This window comes from Salvia hispanica, chromosome 5 (genome assembly GCF_029641045.1).
Source record: "Salvia hispanica isolate PSC_SH4W2 chromosome 5, Shi_PSC_v1, whole genome shotgun sequence".
Lineage (NCBI taxonomy): Eukaryota > Viridiplantae > Streptophyta > Magnoliopsida > Lamiales > Lamiaceae > Salvia > Salvia hispanica.
The window spans coordinates 7298096-7317872 of record NC_142696.1 but is presented as its reverse complement, the minus strand read 5'-3'; the positions used below and the strand labels follow the sequence as shown (position 1 = coordinate 7317872).

Genomic DNA, 19777 nt, shown 5'->3' with positions numbered 1-19777 from the left:
AGCTGGAAAACGTCGTCGTACTAACTCAAACTTCATAACTGGGAAATGTCTTCCCATGGATAGAGCAACAAACGCAACGTTTACTTATTCACTTAATTAATGCCGAAAAACAAAGACAAAAACATTTATGCTAAAATCTTTTTTAATGGTACTATAAAACTCAAATAGAGAAAGAGAATAGCTTTAATGCACCTCAAAATCCATTTCATTTTGGAATTTTGATAAATAAATACCTATTTTAATTTTAGGTTTACACTACTAACATACCTTCAATGATTAGAAAATCTGCAAATAATATATTAATGTAACCTCTACTCCATTAATATGAGGTCTTTTGAAAATTGACCCTATAAGAAAACCCTGAGGGCTTATCCCAAAACAGAAAATATCATATTAATGTGGAGTTCCGTAATGCATCGACGAACCCAAACAATACCCAAATCACTTTTTGAGATTTATGAGTATAAAAAGCGAGTAGATAGAAAATATGATTTAAGTTTCTGTTTATTTTAAATAACTTAAGTAAAATGACTATCTGATGTGATATTTACGTTAAAACGAGTTTGAATTTGGTATAAATCATTGAAGATACTAATACATACAACATGTAAATGAGCACCATATTAGGTTCCCTTGTTATGAATAGGTGGTTTGCGATGGGGTTGGGCATAATCCATTACTACGATGTCCTCCACCCTGCCTTTATCCTTAGTGCTCTCATTTTCCTCAGAGTTGAACACCGACGACTCTACCTTCGCTCTCTTCCATGACTCAGAACCTTTTGTATTTTTTCCTGCATGCATAGTTATAGTATCAATAATTGTAATAAATGAAAATTACTAAATTGAGAATATCTGATACAACAGTAACTTGATTTTACAAGATGGTAGTAGTAATTAATTATTTGTAGTTATTCCACATCACTTGTCCCCGCTCTTCAATCACTTGACAGTACTATGATGCAGTCCGAATATATTAACTGGCGAAATGACTTGAAATTTACACGGAAGTTTTAGTTTTGATTTCCTAATTGGGGTTTTATTTCCTTTTACATTCCTATGGTTTCCTAACCACATATAAATAGTGAGTTTCATTGTTTCGAAGTACCAAACTTTCATTATAAATTTTATTTTTGTAATCAAGAAATTAGAATTTCTCTTACTATTACCTTTCCAGTTTGGTCATTCTACACAAGTTTTTTATCATACTAGTTTGGCCTATCTATGATATACTCCCCCCCGTCCCATTAAATATGCAACATTTGTTTTTCGGCACAAGATTTTATGTAGTGTTGTTTTGTAAGTTAATAAAGAGAGAGTAAAGTAAGAGAGAAGAAAAAGTAGAGAGAGTATTGTTTCCATTTTTAGAAACGTTTCATTTTTAATGGGACAAACCAATAAGGAAAATGTTTCATTTCCAATGGGACAAAGGGAGTACTATATATACACTATGAGATCGGATCTCAGTTCCATCCTATTTTCGAAATTCAAAAAGAAAAAAATAACATTGTACACGCACCTAAATTCTACAGGGAGTATAGATTTCTGAAAGACTTCCATAACAATAATATGAAATCATGATGGAATAATAACAAAATTTTACTCTATACTTTCTAGGAAATAGGGAAACTGGTTGACAAGAATTGAAAATTAAATCTCTTACAAACCTTTAGTGTTTTGATCTTGTTGGTCCGAGAAAAACTTTGACGTTTCTGCATCCTGCACAATTTTTCCTTGTCAATCAAAACCTGATTTTTGTGTGAATTAATCATCAAAGTAGAATTGAATATATGTAAAAGTAATTTGACCTTGCTTCGAAATGGAAGTTGACCAGCTAAAGATTTTTTATCCGAAACCATAACAAGTTTAGCAGTGCATGCATGCAAATTAAGATAGAAAACAAGATAATAAGCTAGTAGTACAGCCATAACAATAGACTCCAATATAATGTATAATAATAATTAATACAGATTATTTGAAAACTAGGGATGCTAATGTTTAAGATCAAATTTTGGTGACGGCATGGCAGAGAGGAATTGTTGATTTGGGTAAGTAAGATGGCTATGCATATAAATATTGTCAAAGGGAAAACGAAGCATTAAATGTATGAGATGGATTTTGGTTTGAAGAGAACATGATGTGCTCAACATTCAATACAAAATTGAAGATATCATCGGGGCCCACATGTAAATTCCTACAATTTCTTTTCAGTCAAATCGATGTGGAATCAATTTATATCCATGAAAAGTACGAACAATTTCATTCTTAGTCTGTCTTGAAAAGTGTGAATTTTTTAATTTTAAAAATTAATTTCTCTCTAGAGAAGCGGAGTGGATCTTCTAATCCATTTTTCCTACACCATTTCTAATATACCTCTCACAACTTAATAAAATAATCTTATATGTGTAAGTGATGGTTAAGTGATAGTGGGATTATTTTATTAAGTTGTGAGTGTGGATTAGGAATCGAGTAGGAAAATGGATTAGGAGATCCACTCCCAGAGAGAGGTGTGACTCATTCTCTACTAACAATACTTAAAAAAAAATTATATCTCTTTTATAATTATGAATTAAAACCCATGTCGAACCAAATGTTCGTATTCTTTGGGGACGTAGGGTGCATACATATGCTTTTTCCTATGTGAATAACGGAAAAAATTATTGTTGCACCATTGGTTTAGTCGGTAGGATGGGTTAGTTGGCTTGTGATCTAAATTCAGTAACGGGTATTAATAAAAATTTTCTTGACAATGTATAAAACTTGTCACCTTTTAGTAGTGGGTACCATTTCCGATAGATCGTGAGATCAGTGTTATCATATGGTTTGATTTGGGCATGTAGAAGTGCAAGTAGAATATAAAAGTGCAAGTAGAATTTAAAAGCTACCCTAACTCTATTTCCGTAAGGTATTTTGGAGAGTAACTCAAAAACAAAATTCAGATGTGCATTGTCGATCTAAAACTTTTAACTTTATATTATGAGATTGACTAGTGTGGTTCTAACTAGATTGCAAGATTCGTCCAGAATATACCAATACATATATAGCCAGGGGTGGATCTATTCATATCTTATAAGGGGCATTTGCCCCCAACTCATATTTTCTCCTCTGCATAAATATTGCTTTTCATATAATTTATTTTTTTTAATTTAATTTTTCAATAAATATCCCTTCTTAAGTTATTAAATTTTCTTCATAGATAAATTTGCCCCCGTTCCTACAAATTTCTAGTTCCGCCCCTGTATATAGCGATTGATGTATGGAAGAAGTTAAATGAATTTGTTCCTCATTTAATGGAGAAACATGGCATGTTATCCCCTACTTACAGATTTTATCACTGCAAATGATATAGCTCCCTACTATATCCTTTTGTACATCTTCTCCCCCAACTTTGTAACACTATATTCATTCTATATGTTATTACAAATTTACAACAATATTTATTTTTGAATACTGATCACATACTCTATCAATCCATAAAAATAAATTATTTTTATCATTTTATCGTCTCAAAAGAATTGGTACTTTCAATTTTTGTGTAAATTAAAAATTTATCTCATTATCCAATAATACTCAAATTATATTTTCTTTCTATTTCTTTCTTACGTTACCGATAGTATACATCAAAACTCGTGTAATCCCAAAATCTATTATTTTATAGGATGTGGAGGAACTACCTGTGAGCGATCGAGATAGTAATTCGTAATTCTTAAATGGAAAAATTCTATTTGATCACCCTCCTAAAAGTCAATAAATCACGAAAATGTTCAATACAACAATGCATCTTAATATAAAATCCAAACTAAATTCTAACCATGAGATTTGTCAATCTAATGATCAATAATGCACCAAAAACATGGAGGGTCATTATTCAGTTGTATTAGGTCATATTATAAAATTCGGGTATGATGTCATGTTAAGATCATTTTAGGTCATTCTTACTATAATGAACTACAGATAAACTAACAATGACCTAAAAATGACCTACGTATGCTTATTTATGCGCTTTTATATTAAAATTGAGTTTCGCATTGATTAAAACCCAAATAAATCATTTATAAAATTCCGGCAACCACATATTCATCGACAGCTCTATTTCTAGTCAACCCAGCAAAAATACATTCGTCAATTTTATGCCTCCTTTTTCTGAAATTGTATGAAGTTGTAGGGACTAAAATCATCATCCAATAAAATAACTTCTTGTAGTTCAATTTCCTTAACGCGTTAAATTACATGATCTCCTACACATCTTTTACAACATGTTATATCATAATCATCTTATAGTTCAATTATTGTCTATCACTCATATATATTCAGACCAGCCTTGTGACATAGCACTAGATGAAAGAACACGCATCCACTAACCTAAATTATTAAAAGACTCTTTTTTCAACATGTTGTTCAGGTTTCGTTCAACTAATATTTCATGCTGAGCGCTCGCCTTCCGAAAAGAACCAAAGTTTTTAAATGATTCATAATACAAAAGCATACATAGCAAAGTCAAACACCGAAAAAATTTAATGTCATGTGGATGTTGCAATTTAAATAATGGTAGGGCACAAGGGAATGGGAAATAGGGACCCCTAAGAGATGGTTGAGCAGACAGCAACGCATGGCCAGACCGCCATTTGCACCACATTGGCGCTACACACGGGCCTGCCCCATGGCCCTATCATCGGCCATGTTCGAGCTCACATCCATATCTCTCTTTATAATATTTATTATCAACCTCGTTATTGTGTGTGTAATAATTTGCGGGTTTGATTATTAGATGCGATTATAAATGGGCGTGAAATTGGGATAAATCGGCCCAACTAAGAATATTTTACGGTAGAAAACAAAGCTCAGATTAGTTGTAAGACGTTGTCTATCTAGCCAATAGGTAGGTGGTTCGAGTTATCTTGTGTGTGAGCGCGAGGCTATTTGTAACGGAAGAAAGAAATAATTGAATTCTTTGTACTAAAACAAAAAAATGGTGAATATCAAACCAAAAAGGAGATGTAATTGTTGTGACTTGTATTCGTGTGTGTCGGACGATAAGACCATTTACATGTTTTCTTGTTTCAAATCTTGACCATGGGTTGAAACGGTTGTTTCACACTTTCACTGGATCAATGATACGACCAATTGAACTGTTGAGAAATTTGATGAGTCGTAATTATTTGATTTGATGTATATATATACACAAAAATATATAAAATGTGAATATATTAAAGTAATATAATCCCTCCATCCTATAAAAATATATACATATGAAATGACACGAAAATTAAATGTACATTTGATAAAATAAGAGAGATGAAGTGATATGACCATGAGTGCTAGATATCAAGTGTTTTCACCTCGACGTGAGCCATGGATTGATTGGGGTCCAAGGAAGAGAGTGAAGACGTGCCAAGGATTCAATAAATCTAGAGGGTTTCCCGAGGATGCGAGGAATAGAGAAGGCTTGGATTTGAGGACAAATCATTTCCAAGAAGGGGAGGATGATACGAACATGGAAGCCGTGCGTCAAGGATTTCAACTACAGCTGGATTCAACCAGAAACCGTCCTATCGAGATGATATTCGAAAGCTATGAAACTACCACCATCGTCTTTGTCTTGGAACAGCTTCTCGTGGGTATCTTGCACATCTCAATCGGAGTCCGAATGAGGGAGTTATGGTGGTTTTACAGAAGTCGCGCAGAACTGGCGAGGGAGTCCAGAGAGAACACCCGGGCGGGTGTTTTTCAACCTGCAATTCACCCGACCGGGTGAATCACCCGAGACTTAGTTTTTGAGGGCCTTTTTCCACATTTTGGGCCCTTAGTATAAATACCTTTTGGTGTCATTTTTCATTCTAGATTGAGATTAAGATTGTGATTGAAGTTATCTCCCTAGTGAGTTTTTCCTCTTTGAGGAATGTATCCAATTCCTTCCTTGAAGGTTGCTTGTCTCAATTTCATAGATTGATTCAAGTAGAGGTATGCATCAATGGGGTGTATCCATTGAGTAGTGGAGCCAAGGGGTAATAGAGCTATTGAAAGTTGCCTAGGGTTTTTTCCATTCTTTTGGTCAAGGTCCTATGGTCATAACTCTTTCATCTCATCATTATACACATGCTTTCCATTCCTAATCTTCCATCAATTCTTGTTTAGATTCAATTTTTGTTGGTTGGATCATCTATTATCTTTTGTCTTGTGTTGATAAATTGAAAATAGTATCACAAAAATAGTTAGATCAAGCATCATAAATGGGTAATCCTTGGGTAATGGATCGTAAAATACATGGATTCAATTTTTTGGTATTGATCCCCGCGCCCAATTTGGATGAATTTTAGTGGATAGATTCCCAAACAACTTTAGATCAAGGGGAAAATAGCCATATATAGTCAGATTTGATAATTTGATAGGTTTTGTATGGTTTTCCCCAACTATGCCAAAACAGGGAAATGATGTTAATCTCCACAGTTAACTAGGCAAACGATGGAAATTTTTGATGCTTGATCTAACTATTTTTGTGATGCTATTTTCAATTTATCAACACAAGACAAAAGATAATAGATGATCCAACCAACAAAAATTGAATCTAAACAAGAATTGATGGAAGAGTAGGAATGGAAAGCATGTGTATAATGATGAGATGAAAGAGTTATGACCATAGGACCTTGACCAAAAGAATGGAAACAACCCTAGGCAACTTTCAATAGCTCTATCACCCTTTGGCTCCACTACTCAATGGATACACCCCATTGATGCATACCTCTACTTGAATCAATCTATGAAATTGAGACAAGCAACCTTCAAGGAAGGAATTGGATACATTCCTCAAAGAGGAAAAACTCACTAGGGAGATAACTTCAATCACAATCTTAATCTCAATCTAGAATGAAAAATGACACCAAAAGGTATTTATATAAGGGCCCAAAATGTGGAAAAAGGCCCTCAAAAACTAAGTCTCGGGTGATTCACCCGGTCGGGTGAATTGCAGGGTGAAAAACACCCGCCCGGGTGTTCCCTCTGGACTCCCTCGCCAGTTCTGCGCGACTTCTGTAAAACCACCATAACTCCCTCATTCGGACTCCGATTGAGATGTGCAAGATACCCACGAGAAGTTGTTTCCAAGACGAAGACGATGGTGGTAGTTTCATAGCTTTCGAATATCATCTCGATTGGACGGTTTCTAGTTGAATCCAGCTGTAGTTGAAATCCTTGACGCACGGCTTCCATGTTCGTATCATCCTCCCCTTCTTGGAAAGGATTTGTCCTCAAATCCAAGCCTTCTCTATTCCTCGCATCCTCGGGAGACCCTCTAGCTTTATTGAATCATTGGTACGTCTTCACTCTCTTCCTTGGACCCCAATCAATCCATGGCTCACGTCGAGGTGAAAACACTTGATGTCTAGCACTCATTGTCATATCATTCTCCCCTTCTTGGAAAGGATTTGCCCTCAAATCCGGATTCCGCACACCTATGAAATGGAAAAAGAGTAAATCAAATATCAAAGTATGATGAAAAGGATTAAGACCACTAACGGCTCTAAGAGACAATACTACACCAAAGACGTTGTATGGACCTCCAAATTCATGTTCCCTCAAGCTCAAGGCCAAGTCACAATAAATATGAGAACACAAATTAATGAATCCTTTCATGTCCAAATCCCACCCATAAGGAATCAAGACAAACTCATCAAGATACCCTTCATACCAAAACTCAAACAATCTCACAATATAGGTACAAGATGTGAGTGCAAATAAACATAGGCATTCCTTCACAATGTAGTCCCAAACAAAACCATTAGATATAAAGTTCTTCACAAATAGACCATAAAATATCCCAACTCCATTGAATGGTTTGATGGACATGCAATAAAAGCAATCAACATGCCAAAACACACATGCCCCAAACACTTTGTTTCTATTTGGTTTAACCATCCTCATACAAATGATTTCCAAATTCTTGAACATCTTTACAAAAGATTTGGCATTCCCAACAAGACTAGGCATATACAAGAAAGGGTCCTCATATGGTGCAAAATGGAAAGTTATCAAGAGAGGTCTAAGCATAAAAATTTTATTCTCATGCTCATGCAATGAACAATCATTTTCAATCATTAACACACCACTCTTGCTCAAATAAGTTCTCTTCCACAAATTGACAAACTCTTGGTCAAAATATAGAGGTGGTTCATCACAACACACATCAAGTTTGCAAGAAGGATTACCATTCAACAAACAAAGTTCATCACAATGGATTTCACTCACTTGCTTCAACAATTTCAAAAAGTGGTCAAAAGCATATGCACAATGTATCCATAAATCTTTATGCTCCACATGGATCATAATAAGCACAACATCATGCATAAGTAACTTGTGTAAAGTCATAGTACGCATCATAAGATTTTTATCAAAATATGCCTTACACAATTCCTCCAACAATATAAAAACAAGACCACAATTATGGAACAATGCAATTTTATGCCCATATTCACAACATCATCCTCAAGAGACATATGAGTGGAAAAATCCTTCAAAAAACGGCCATAGAACACTCCAATCCCATTGAAGGGTTTAACCACCTTGAAATGAAAACATAGCAAACACCAAGTTCTAAAGTCACTATCCATGTCACTCCTCTTGGTCCTACTATTCTCAGCCGCACACTCATGAAGCTCAAAATTACCAACAAATGAAAGCTTAGGCATCTTAGCATAAAAGGAAGTCACTCCAACATTCAAGGTAGAATCCATAAGAGAAATGCCATGTCTCTCAATGCTTGGGCTTATCAAGAAAGGATCAATATATGGTGCAAAGGTAGATTTAACATTCAAAGATTCAAGCTCATGAGACCACTCTTTACACAAGTCATCAATAACAAATCTATCAACACAAAGAGACTTCTCTAGTGTAATCATATGCAAGGGAGCATCACAAGGAGACAAGGATAGTGCACTTGAACCTTGGGCAAGGAGTTCATCCACTTGCCCTTGTTCCTCTTGGTCCTTCTCCGAGGGCATAGTTTCCAAGCCATGTGCAATTTGATACTTTACTTCCATGTCTTTAATTAAATTTCCTACACATTCATCAACACAAAAAGACATAGAAGAAGTGTATGTGGGTAAGAGCTTATTTTCCTCACCAAGGGCAAGAGGCAAAAGATCATTTGGTGCCCACCCAAGGTTGGCCTTAGAATCTAACAAGCACCCTTTACTCACTCGTGCTTGTGGTTTTTCTCTCATTTGATATTTTTCTTTTCTCTCACCCCCACCACTCTCTCTTGACTTTTGCACCACACACTCTTGTCTTTTATCACGCTCTCTTGGCTTTTTAGACTCACTTTCACTCTCAAGCCTTTTCTCTCTCTCTCGTTGTTTTTCTCTACTAATTTGGTTTAAGCTCATTCGAAGAGGAGACATTTCCATATACATCATGAGGCTTATGTGAGAAATGGAAAGAAGAGGATGTAGTCAAATGACTTGATGAGTTACCTCTTTGGTTCGTGTCAATACCACCATGTAGGTAGGTAGGCCTCAATCTAGCTCTATATGAAACTTCTTCTTCAATTGGCCTCTCAAACCCCTTATGGCTAACATGATCTCTCACCCTCCTAGAATGCCACTCTCTATGAGACTTTGGAACTCGTTCCCCACGACTTCCCCTATCAAGTCCATCTTCATAGTACCTTGATTCATAGTCACCTCTATCATCACCATAGAGCCCAACTCTCCCTTGTTGATTGCCCATCCCAAATCTACCATAGCCTTCATTCTCATCCCGATTTGCCATATTCCCTCCTTCAATTTCCCCACAAGACTCCACCCCTCTGATAGGCTAGCATTCGTCACCATTTTGGAGTCACTTTTCATGCTATATTGTTGAAAATTTGCATATAAAGATGCATGTTTTGGCAGGAAATGAATGGAGTGGTCCGACGAGCATGCTAATGGAATGGATTCTGGATTACATGCAAAAGTAGAGGCAAATTGGATACAAATTGAGTATCTGGAGAAGGAAGGAATCCACAAGACACAAATTGCCCAGTCTGAAGGATTGGCCAGTGTCCGAGTAATGCTGACAACTCTTCAAAGTCGCATTTCAAAGTTAAATTGACAAGTCTTTGTGCTACCAATGGCCACAAGAGACACTTTTGAAGGCAAAAGAAGCCAACTACCATCATTGGGAGTGGAGAAGCCTTCCACATCAGATTGGTTGGAAGATGTGTAACAAAAAAAAACAACAAAACTTATCTTTTGGCCTAACTTTTGGGAACACCACTTTTAGCTAGCTTTAGTTAGTTTTATTTCCTCTCTCTAAGCTTAGTTTTCTCTCAACCTTGAAGTAAATTTCGAACCATAGGCAGCCATTGCCACTTTTGCTCACCATGGGGTGAAGCTTGTAGTTATGTAGTGCTTTAATGCTTTGAATGATCTAGATCCTTGTTTGTACTCATTTTCCAGCATCTTAACTCTCTAGTTAAGGTTGTTGGGTTGATCTTAAAGAGCTTTTGGTGTATTTAAATCTCTAGGTGTTTAGCATTTATGTTTGGTTGTTGGTGTTCTTGAGCATTTACTTAAAATCTTGCCTTGGTTCTACTATTTTCGTTCTCTAGCTAGCCTTTGTCCTTGTTGATTCCTTTTCTTGTTTATTTGAAGTTTTTTATGCTTTTGAAAGGGTCTTGCAGGGGCTGATTCTACTTGAAGCTTTTGATTGAAGAAAAAGAAAAAAAGAAATAGTGGTTGTTGCTAGTTTAGTTTTACTTGCTTAGCTTGTTTAAATTTCTCTTTTTGCATCTTATTTCTTTGATCTTTTCTAAGTGTTTAGGTCAGCTAGTTAATCCTTCTTTTCCATCCTTTTAATTTCGAAAATCAGTAAAAAAAAAGAGGAGAAAACGTTTGTGAATTTAAGTTGCAATTGTTGGTGATTTTCCCTTGCTTAGTAGCTTTGTTCTTGTATGCTAGCTAATGTGTTTTAGTTGCTGCAGTTTCTTTAGTTATTTCTATCCTCCATTGTTGAATGTTCTTAAGCTTGTTCATCTTCTCCAAGTTGCTAATATTCAGCTTTTTATTTGGTGTTTTCAAGGCATAATTAGGTAGTTAACTTGTTGATCTTATGTTTCTTTAGCATAGTTAAGTGTGTAGAAGTCTTTTAGTTTCTCTTTTCTCATAGTTTTCGTGCCTTAGTGTATTTAGGAACCCAAAAATCTGATTTCAAATTGCTAATCCTTTTATCCTTTGTTTAGTTTAGTTGTCTACTACTTTTGACCACTGGATAATAGCCCATAGCAAGCAGCAAGTACAATCCCTTTTCACTCTTTGACATGGAGCCTCCAAAATCAGTTTTAAACTCTCTCTCTCATGCTTTTCATGTCAGCTTAGTCACCTTAGGAAGTCTCCAAAATAGCTAGATAAGTAGGCTTTTAGATCCCACCTTTTAAGTGTCTCTTTCCTAGTAAATTTGCTTCTCTAGCTTTCATTTAGGTGTGAACATTTAGAATTTAGTTAGCAGCCTTCTACTTAGTTCTTTTTGCTTATTTTACTTAGTATTTTTTGTGGCAAAAGCTGGTTCCTTTCCCCTTTTTCCCTTTATTCCCGAAAATTTTATTTTACAAAGTGTTGTTATTTTTCTCGCCACTGTTCTGATTTTGCTGCTAAACTGCCCAGTTTACTTACTTGCCCAGTTTAAGTATCAGTTTATTTGTTTTGTCTCAAATTCATAATTTGCTTGCATTGTTACTTTATTTAAACTTTAGTTCCCACTATGTTCGTAAGTATGGTTTAATTTCTGTAGTTTGGTTTCCTCCTTCTTTAAATTAAAGCGTGGCGGCATCGCCAAACTCTTAAGTGTTGAATTACATAACGGATACGACCGTTCCTCGTGGGATCGACATCCGACTTACCACATACTAATTAATAGTATTATGGGAAGTGGGAACGTATAAGTATTGTTGAACAGGAAGAACACGCGCCTACGACACGCGTGCAAAATTCCTTCCTTTCAAATGGCGCCGTTGCCGGAGAACGGTGTTGTTGTCTTGTTATGTTTTTCTACACTTATTGTATATAGTTTTTGACTTGTTTTTTTTGTTGTTGTTTTTTTTCTTTTTTTTATTTTTAGTTTATGAGCAGGTCCTCTTCCCCAAGGCTGCTGTTCGATATTGAGATCGAGAAGACGGCGAAGAGGCTGCGCAAGGAAGCACGTTTGAGAAAACAAGCTGAAACTGAGTTCTCTAGCCCGAGCAGTTCATCGACTTACCCAGTTCAGCAGACTGTCCAGTTTGTCGAGTCAGAGGGTTCGGAAGATACCGACGCAGAAACCGAGTTGGGCACAGACACTGAGAGTGCTACACCATCAGTGGACAGTATGGAGATGATAGATCCAGATCCAAGGATATGTGACCTTACTAGTCATGTAGCCGATGATCCAAACAGCCCGATCAAGTTGCCCGATGGAACTCCAAACATTGAGATTAAGATTCCATTGCTCAACGTGTTGCCGAAGTTTTACGGGAAAGCCGGGGAGGACCCCTACAACTTCTTGAGTGAGTTCACTCGCTTATGTAGCATTCAAAAGAGGCCGCAAGGAGTTTCAGAGGATATATTTCGATTATTTGCCCTCCCCTTTACATTATCGGGAGAGGCGAATGCTTGGTTTGGAGGATTACCACCTGATTCTATCACCTCATGGGCCGACATGAAGAAGACATTCTTGGAACACTTCTTCCCTTCCACAAAGACCAATGCCATCAAGATGGAAATCACAAGTGTACGACAAGAATATGATGAATCATTGAGTGCATATTGGAGCCGTTTCAAGAGATTGGTTGAGTCTTGCCCCAATCACAAGTTCTCGGAAGGAGATTTGCTGCAATACTTCTACCAAGGAATGACCTTTGAGAACAAGCATCTTGTGAATTCATCAAGTGGAGGGGGTTTCACGATGCAAAGAGTTAGTGAGGCGAGGAATCTCATTCAACATCTTGTGGATGCGACACGAGAATATGAGGATCCACAAATGAGAACAATGAGAAGAGGAGCATTTGTGAGTGCTAACACTGCTGACTTTGAGGTCAAGCTTGATGCCAAGATAGGAAAGTTGGAGAAGCTTCTCACAACGGTAGTGGAAATGGTTGGGCAAGCACCAAGCCCGAGATTGTTTGTGGAGTGTGTGGAAAAGGGGATCATACCACACCCTATTGTAGAGTCGAGGAAGGGCAGCCTATGGCCCAAGTGAATGCCGCAGGGGATTGGCAACATCGAGGCCAAAAGAGAGATCCATATGCACCTACATATAATCCCGGATGGCGTGAGCATCCCAATTTTAAATGGACTGACCCGAACCAACAAAATCAAGGGCCACCACCACAAGCACATTACCAAGCTCCACAAGGACCAAATCAAGGAGGAAATCATGCTTATAGGCCGCCCCATCAAAGAGGACCTCCACCTGGTTTTCAGCAGCAAAACCAAGGCCAAAATCAACCGAATCATGCTCCAAAGCCACCTAAATCCTTGGAAGAAACGATGGGAGACTTGATCTCGTCCCAACAATTCATGCAAAACAACTTGCAAGCCAACAATGATGTGGTTCACAAGCTACAAGATGCACAACGGGAGCAAAAGATTAGTCTTGATCATCTTGCACGCCAAATGACACAATTGGCGACTTCCATCAATGAGATACGTGGGAATGGTGGAGGAATTCCGGCTCAAGTGCAACCAGCGAGGAAGGAGACCCTCAATCAGATTACCCTTAGGTCCGGGAAAGAGTTGAAAGCTTCATTCAACAATAACTCAAACAACGGACCAGGGGAAACATCGGAATAGGGGGCCAGGTTGCCCAGCACTGCACACTGCCCAAGTCAGGAAACTGCCCAGTTTGAACAGGTAGAGGATAGCGATGAAGAGATCGAAGTAAACATCATCATTCCACCTGATGGGCCTACACCCATACCTTTGAGACCAGAGGCTGATTTTAGTGGTGTAGAGAAAGAGGTGCTCCAACCAATTGCTAAGGCCAAACCTCCTTTTCCGGGGCGATTTGCACAAAAGGCAAGGAAGGAGGACCCGATGGATTTCATGGCTATTTTCAGCAAGTTGGAGGTCAGCATACCATTCATGGAGGCATTGAAACTTCCCTCAGTCAGCAAATTCATCAAGGACTGCATTTACGGGAAATCAAAGGCGGATGGGAAGATCGTGGTAGGTGAGAACGTGTCCGCCGTCATCCAAAATCATCTTCCATCAAAATGCAAGGACCCGGGTATGTTTTCACTTTCGATTACTATTGGTGATGGTCATATCCCACATGCAATGTGTGACCTTGGTGCTTCTATAAATGTTATGCCTTTGGCTATTTATAATCGCTTGGTTGGAGTTGAAATGTCCGAGACAAAGGTTGTGATTCAACTAGCCGATAGGTCTTGCATATGTCCCGAGGGTGTGCTTGAAAATGTTATTGTGAAAGTGCATGAATTTCAATATCCCGCAGACTTTTATGTGATTAGAATGAATGATATGATGTCTAGGGAATCTAATGGTGTGTTGTTAGGAAGACCATTTTTGCGAACCGCTAAGAGCATGATCAATGTGTTTGAGGGTACTATTTGTTTGGACTATCATGGTGAAAAATATACATTTGGTATTGATGATGCTAGGAAGAGACCCTTGGATGTTGAGAATGCAAATTCTCTTGATATTATTGACCCGATGGTCCAAGATTACCTTGAGGCCGAGTTTTTGCAGGATAGGTACCCTATATCTACCATTGAAGAGCAAGTCGAGTTGGAGGCAAACGGTATGAGTGAGTTATTTAGCTCACAAGGATTGACTGATGAGGAGATAGAGGCAGCCATCATGAAGTGGTGCAACAAATTGGAGCATGCAAAGTCTGCCAGCAACTTGCCCAGTCTAGACGAACTGCCCAGTCAGAGCAACCTGCCTAGTCTGAGGGCAGAGGAGGAATTGGTGCCATCGGAAGTTCGACCACCGAAATTGGAATTGAAGCCGCTGCCCGCCAACCTCAAGTATGTATACCTGGGGGAAACTGATACTCTTCCCGTTATAATCAACAGTGGATTGGAGAAGGGCCAAGAACAGAAGTTGATCAAGTTGTTGAAGGGGCACAAGAAAGCAATTGGGTGGACATTGGCTGATATCACGGGTATTAGTCCCGACGTTTGTATGCACTACATCAATTTGGAGGAAAATAACAAGCCACACCGTGACCCGCAAAGAAAGTTGAACCCGAATATGAGGGAAGTTGTATTGAAGGAAGTTCTCAAGCTATTGTCAATAGGGATCATTTATCCTATTCCCGATAGCAAGTGGGTCAGCCCCATCCACATGGTGCCGAAGAAGTCCGGAATTCAAGTTGTGGAGAATGCAAATAATAAGTTGGTCCCCACAAGGTTGGTGACGGGGTGGCGCATGTGTATTGACTATCGGAGATTAAATGAAGCCACACGAAAGGATCATTTCCCACTTCCTTTCATCGACCAAATGCTCGAGAGATTGGCCGGCAAAAAGTACTTTTCCTTCCTTGATGGGTACAGCGGCTATTTTCAAATATTTGTCAACCCCGATCATCAAGAGAAGACGACCTTCACTTGTCCCTTTGGCACTTATGCATATCGGCGCATGCCATTCGGATTATGCAATGCACCCTGAACCTTTCAAAGGAGCATGATGAGCATATTCTCCGACCTTATTGAGGAGTGCATTGAGATTTTTATGGATGACTTCACCGTATATGGGGACTCCTTTGAGAAATGTTTGAGCAACCTCAGCTTGGTACTTGCACGATGTGAAAAGAAGAGCCTTGTGTTGAATTTTGAAAAGTGCTATTTCATGGTAGAAGAGGGGATAGTTCTCGGCCATGTTGTATCTGGAAGAGGAATTGAAGTCGACAAAACGAAGGTGGATGTCATTGCCCAACAACCGTATCCCACAAATCAAAAGCAGATACGCGGCTTCCTTGGTCATGCCGGATTTTATAGGAGATTTATTAAGGATTTTGCTAAGATAGCTCGACCATTGACACGCCTCCTACAAAATGATGTGGAATTCGAGTTTGATGATGAATGTAAGTGGGCATTTCAAGCTTTAAAAGACATGTTAGTCTCGGCACCCGTGATTAGAGGCCCGGATTGGAGCATCCCTTTTGAGATCATGTGTGATGCAAGTGATCAAGCCATTGGTGCCGTGCTCGGCCAACGTGTAGGGAAGGAAAGTCACGTGATATACTATGCTTCAAAAACCTTGAATCAAGCTCAAGGTAATTATGATACCACCGAGAAAGAGCTCTTGGCAGTGGTCTATGCGTTTGAGAAATTTAGACCATACCTCCTTGGGTCAAAGATCATTGTATACACCGATCACGCCGCTCTCAAATATCTTTTGTCAAAAAAGGAAGCCAAACCGCGGTTGATTCGATGGGTGTTACTACTTCAAGAGTTTGATTGGGAGGTAAGAGACAAAAAAGGGGCTGAAAACAAAGTGGCTGATCATTTGAGTCGAATAGTGAAAGATGGAATTCATGATCCGGTCGACGATGCATTTCCGGAGGAACACCTGTACACTACCCAGTTCGTTAAACTGGGCAGTCTGGATGCACCAGTGGGAAAACCAGCAGAGAACAAAGAGCCTTGGTTCGCTGACATCGTGAATTATCTTACCACTGGAGATCTGCCTTCTTCACTGATCATCACCAAAGCTCAAAGAATGAAGATCCGTAGCGAAAGCAAATACTACTTTTGGGATGATCCATACCTTTGGCGAGTGGGAGCCGACCAAGTGATTCGACGGTGCATCCCCGAGCCCGATCAAGAAGATATCCTACTGCATTGTCATTCATTAGCATGCGGGGGACACTTTGGACCAAAGAGGACAACGAGGAAGGTGTTGGATAGTGGATTCTTTTGGCCGACGCTCCATCGTGATGCTTATGAATTTTGCAAAAGATGCCCTCGTTGCCAATTTATGGGAGGACTTTCGGCTAGAGATGAGATGCCCCAAAACCCCATTATTGTTTGTGAGATTTTTGATGTGTGGGGGATGGATTTCATGGGGCCTTTTTCCGAGCTCATTCGGGAATTCATATATCTTGGTGGCCGTCGATTACGTCTCCAAGTGGGTTGAAGCAAAGGCTACAAGGACTAATGACTCACGAGAGGTAGCTTCTTTCCTCAAGTCTACCATTTTTAGCCGTTATGGGGTACCAAAGGCCGTCATAAGCGATCAAGGTACACATTTTTGCAATCGCACAATTGATGCTTTGATGAAGAAATATGGTGTGCATCATCGCTTATCCACCCCGTATCATCCACAATCCAACGGGCAAGCCGAGATCTCCAATCGGGAGATCAAGCATGTGTTAGAGAGGACGGTAAATCCTTCAAGGAAGGATTGGAGTGCGAGACTAGATGATGCACTATGGGCTTACCGCACGGCATACAAGACGCCAATTGAGATGTCGCCGTATCGCCTCATTTTTGGCAAAATGTGCCACCTTCCCGTTGATATTGAGCATCGCGCTTATTGGGCCATTCAAAAGATGAGTATGGAACCGGGAAAGTCTGAGGAGGAGAGGAAGCTCCAACTCCAAGAGCTTGAGGAATTTCGCCTTGAAGCATATGATGCCGCGATGTGGTACAAAGAAAAGACCAAGCTATGGCATGACAAAAATTTGAGGGGAAAGTCGTTTGGAGTTGGGCAAAAAGTTCTCCTATTCCAATCAAGGCTCAAAATCATGCCGGGAAAATTAAAATCCAAGTGGACCGGTCCTTACATCATCCGAGCAATTCATCCAAATGGAGCCATCGAAATTCAGGGAGTTGACTCTAATTCTCTACCCTTTGTTGTGAATGGTCATAGATTAAAAATCTTTTTGAAGCCTTCGGAAGCATATACGGTGGAAGAAATTCCACTGTATATGCCTCGGATTTCGAATTAGGGTGATAAAACTTTTCATGTAAATATTTGTTTTTACTTTTTTTTAAGTTTTTTGTTGAGAAAAAAAAAACAAAAAAACAAAAGAAAAATTTTTATTATGAAAAGAAAAAAAAAATTGATTATCTTCACTGTTGAAATATTTGTAGTAGGCTTATGTGTGAGTTTTTTTTTTTTTTTACGTGCTGTACTAATATAAATGTTAGGGGCTGTGCTCAAATTTAAGTTAGGAAAGGGCCCATTTGAATCACTTTGAAATAAAAAGAGACGGCCCATTTGTTTTGTGTGATTTAAGTATGGCCCATTTCCTACTTCTAAGTTTTTTTTCTTTATCAAAAGCGTGAATTTTGGGGAAGTATAGGATTGAAGGGATTTATACTTAAATATTGGGTTTTAGTCTTCACATTTTCCAAAATTTCTCTAATCCCTAATTTCTCTCCCACTTTTCACCGCCCCTTCATCCTTTTTTTCTCTCACGGTAATTCCTCTTCCTTTTCAAAAATTTCAGAGTGTCTCTTCAAATTCCCGCCACGACACTGCTGACCGTCGTTCACCATGCCGCCCCGGCGATTCAAGAGGACGCCGGAGGAAGAAGCTGCTCGTAGAACAGATGCACCACCGCCGGACAGCCCGTCTCCCTCTGATGAACCGGCGAAGAAGGCACCCAAGAAACCTCTGGTGAAGCCCAACCTCAAACCCAAATTGCCGGAGGAAGCACCCATCACGCGGCGCACCGCCACAGCAAGGAGGGCTGAGACCACCACTGCCACTCAGGCAAAAGCCACGGTTGAGATTCCGGCAGAATCTGTCCTTCAAGAGCCGGGAGAAGATGACGTTGTGATGAAGGTGATTAATGAGTATAAACTTGATGCTGCACCACCGCCACCTTCGGAATCGACTACTATTTCCAGAGATGAAATCCTCATCAAAGCCGCTGCACTCTTGGCGGCTGATTTGCGAAAGATTAAGGCGCAGACCAAATCCACATCCAAAGCTGCAGAAATGCTGAAAGGAAGAGCCCAAGCCAAGAGTTCCAAACAACCGGCCAGCCTCGACATGAATAGAGTGCCAGAGGACGGGCAGACTGCAAGTGAGCCCGAAGAAGAAGAAAATCAATCGCAGCCATCACCCAATGAAATTGCTGGAGCACAGGAGAAGCAACACGAGGGTGGGGACCCTTCCTTGGAGGAAATGGATGGTTTTCTAGGGGACGAGACTGTCGAAAGAGAGCAGAAACGAAAAGGAAAGCAACCTGCTAAACCAAAAAGGAAGAAGGCTGCCCAAAGGACAGGACTAAAGCCCCGACCACGCGGACCAGTGATACGCACCCCCCCGGACAGTGACATTGAAGGGAGTTCATCCGCTGATAGCTCATCCAGCTCTGAGGAGGAGGAGCACCTTCGGCCTCCTGAAATTGCACCCCCCGACCTACCAGATCGCTTTGACAAGTTCTTCGTGGAGTTCAAAATGGAAAATGCGGGATCTCTCACTGACTTTGATGATCCCAAGCTGGCGGACAACTACGACAAGCGGGATAAAACCCTCAAATTCTACAAATCTGGCCGTACGGTAGATTTCGAAACCCTTGATGAATTACAGGTGCATGATGAATTTGTTGAGTATATGAAAATGGGAGGGTTTACTTGGTTATTATTTTTGGAGTCACACAACTTACCAAGCGCACTTGTGGATGAGTTTTTCACCACTTATCGGTTTGAGGTGACCACTGATTTGTTCACACCTAGCGTGCACTTTAGGCTTTTTAACACTCACTATCACATGAGTCTTCACGAGTGGAGTGTGCGTTTAGGTTTGTATTCTATGAGAGAAATTATAAATGGTGAAGCTACTGGGCTA

At 39.4% G+C, this 19777-nt stretch overlaps 1 protein-coding gene and 2 pseudogenes across 1 annotated transcript; 2 read left to right on the top strand and 1 right to left on the bottom strand.

Annotated features, from left to right (window-relative positions):
- Positions 1 to 479: 479 nt before the first annotated feature.
- On the bottom strand, positions 480 to 2060 carry RGF6 (root meristem growth factor). The gene is made up of 3 exons (XM_089057899.1): positions 1808 to 2060; positions 1667 to 1718; positions 480 to 793 (listed from the first exon to the last, which is right to left on the bottom strand). Exons 1-3 carry the CDS (start codon positions 1925 to 1927, stop codon positions 624 to 626), a joined length of 342 nt encoding a protein of 113 aa, XP_088914025.1. The 5' UTR covers positions 1928 to 2060; the 3' UTR covers positions 480 to 623.
- Positions 2061 to 9893: 7833 nt separating this feature from the next.
- On the top strand, positions 9894 to 13798 carry LOC148924287 (uncharacterized; annotated as a pseudogene).
- A 243-nt stretch (positions 13799 to 14041) lies between these two features.
- On the top strand, positions 14042 to 17924 carry LOC148924286 (uncharacterized; annotated as a pseudogene).
- Positions 17925 to 19777: the final 1853 nt, after the last annotated feature.

Coding starts and splice junctions, on each gene's coding strand:
- RGF6 (XM_089057899.1), bottom strand. CDS start 1,927: ATGGCTGTACTACTAGCTTATTATCTTGTTTTCTATCTTAATTTGCAT. Junction 1,719..1,807: donor AACTTCCATTTCGAAGCAAG/GTCAAATTACTT, acceptor AAAATTGTGCAG/GATGCAGAAACGTCAAAGTT. Junction 794..1,666: donor ACAAGATCAAAACACTAAAG/GTTTGTAAGAGA, acceptor CTATGCATGCAG/GAAAAAATACAAAAGGTTCT.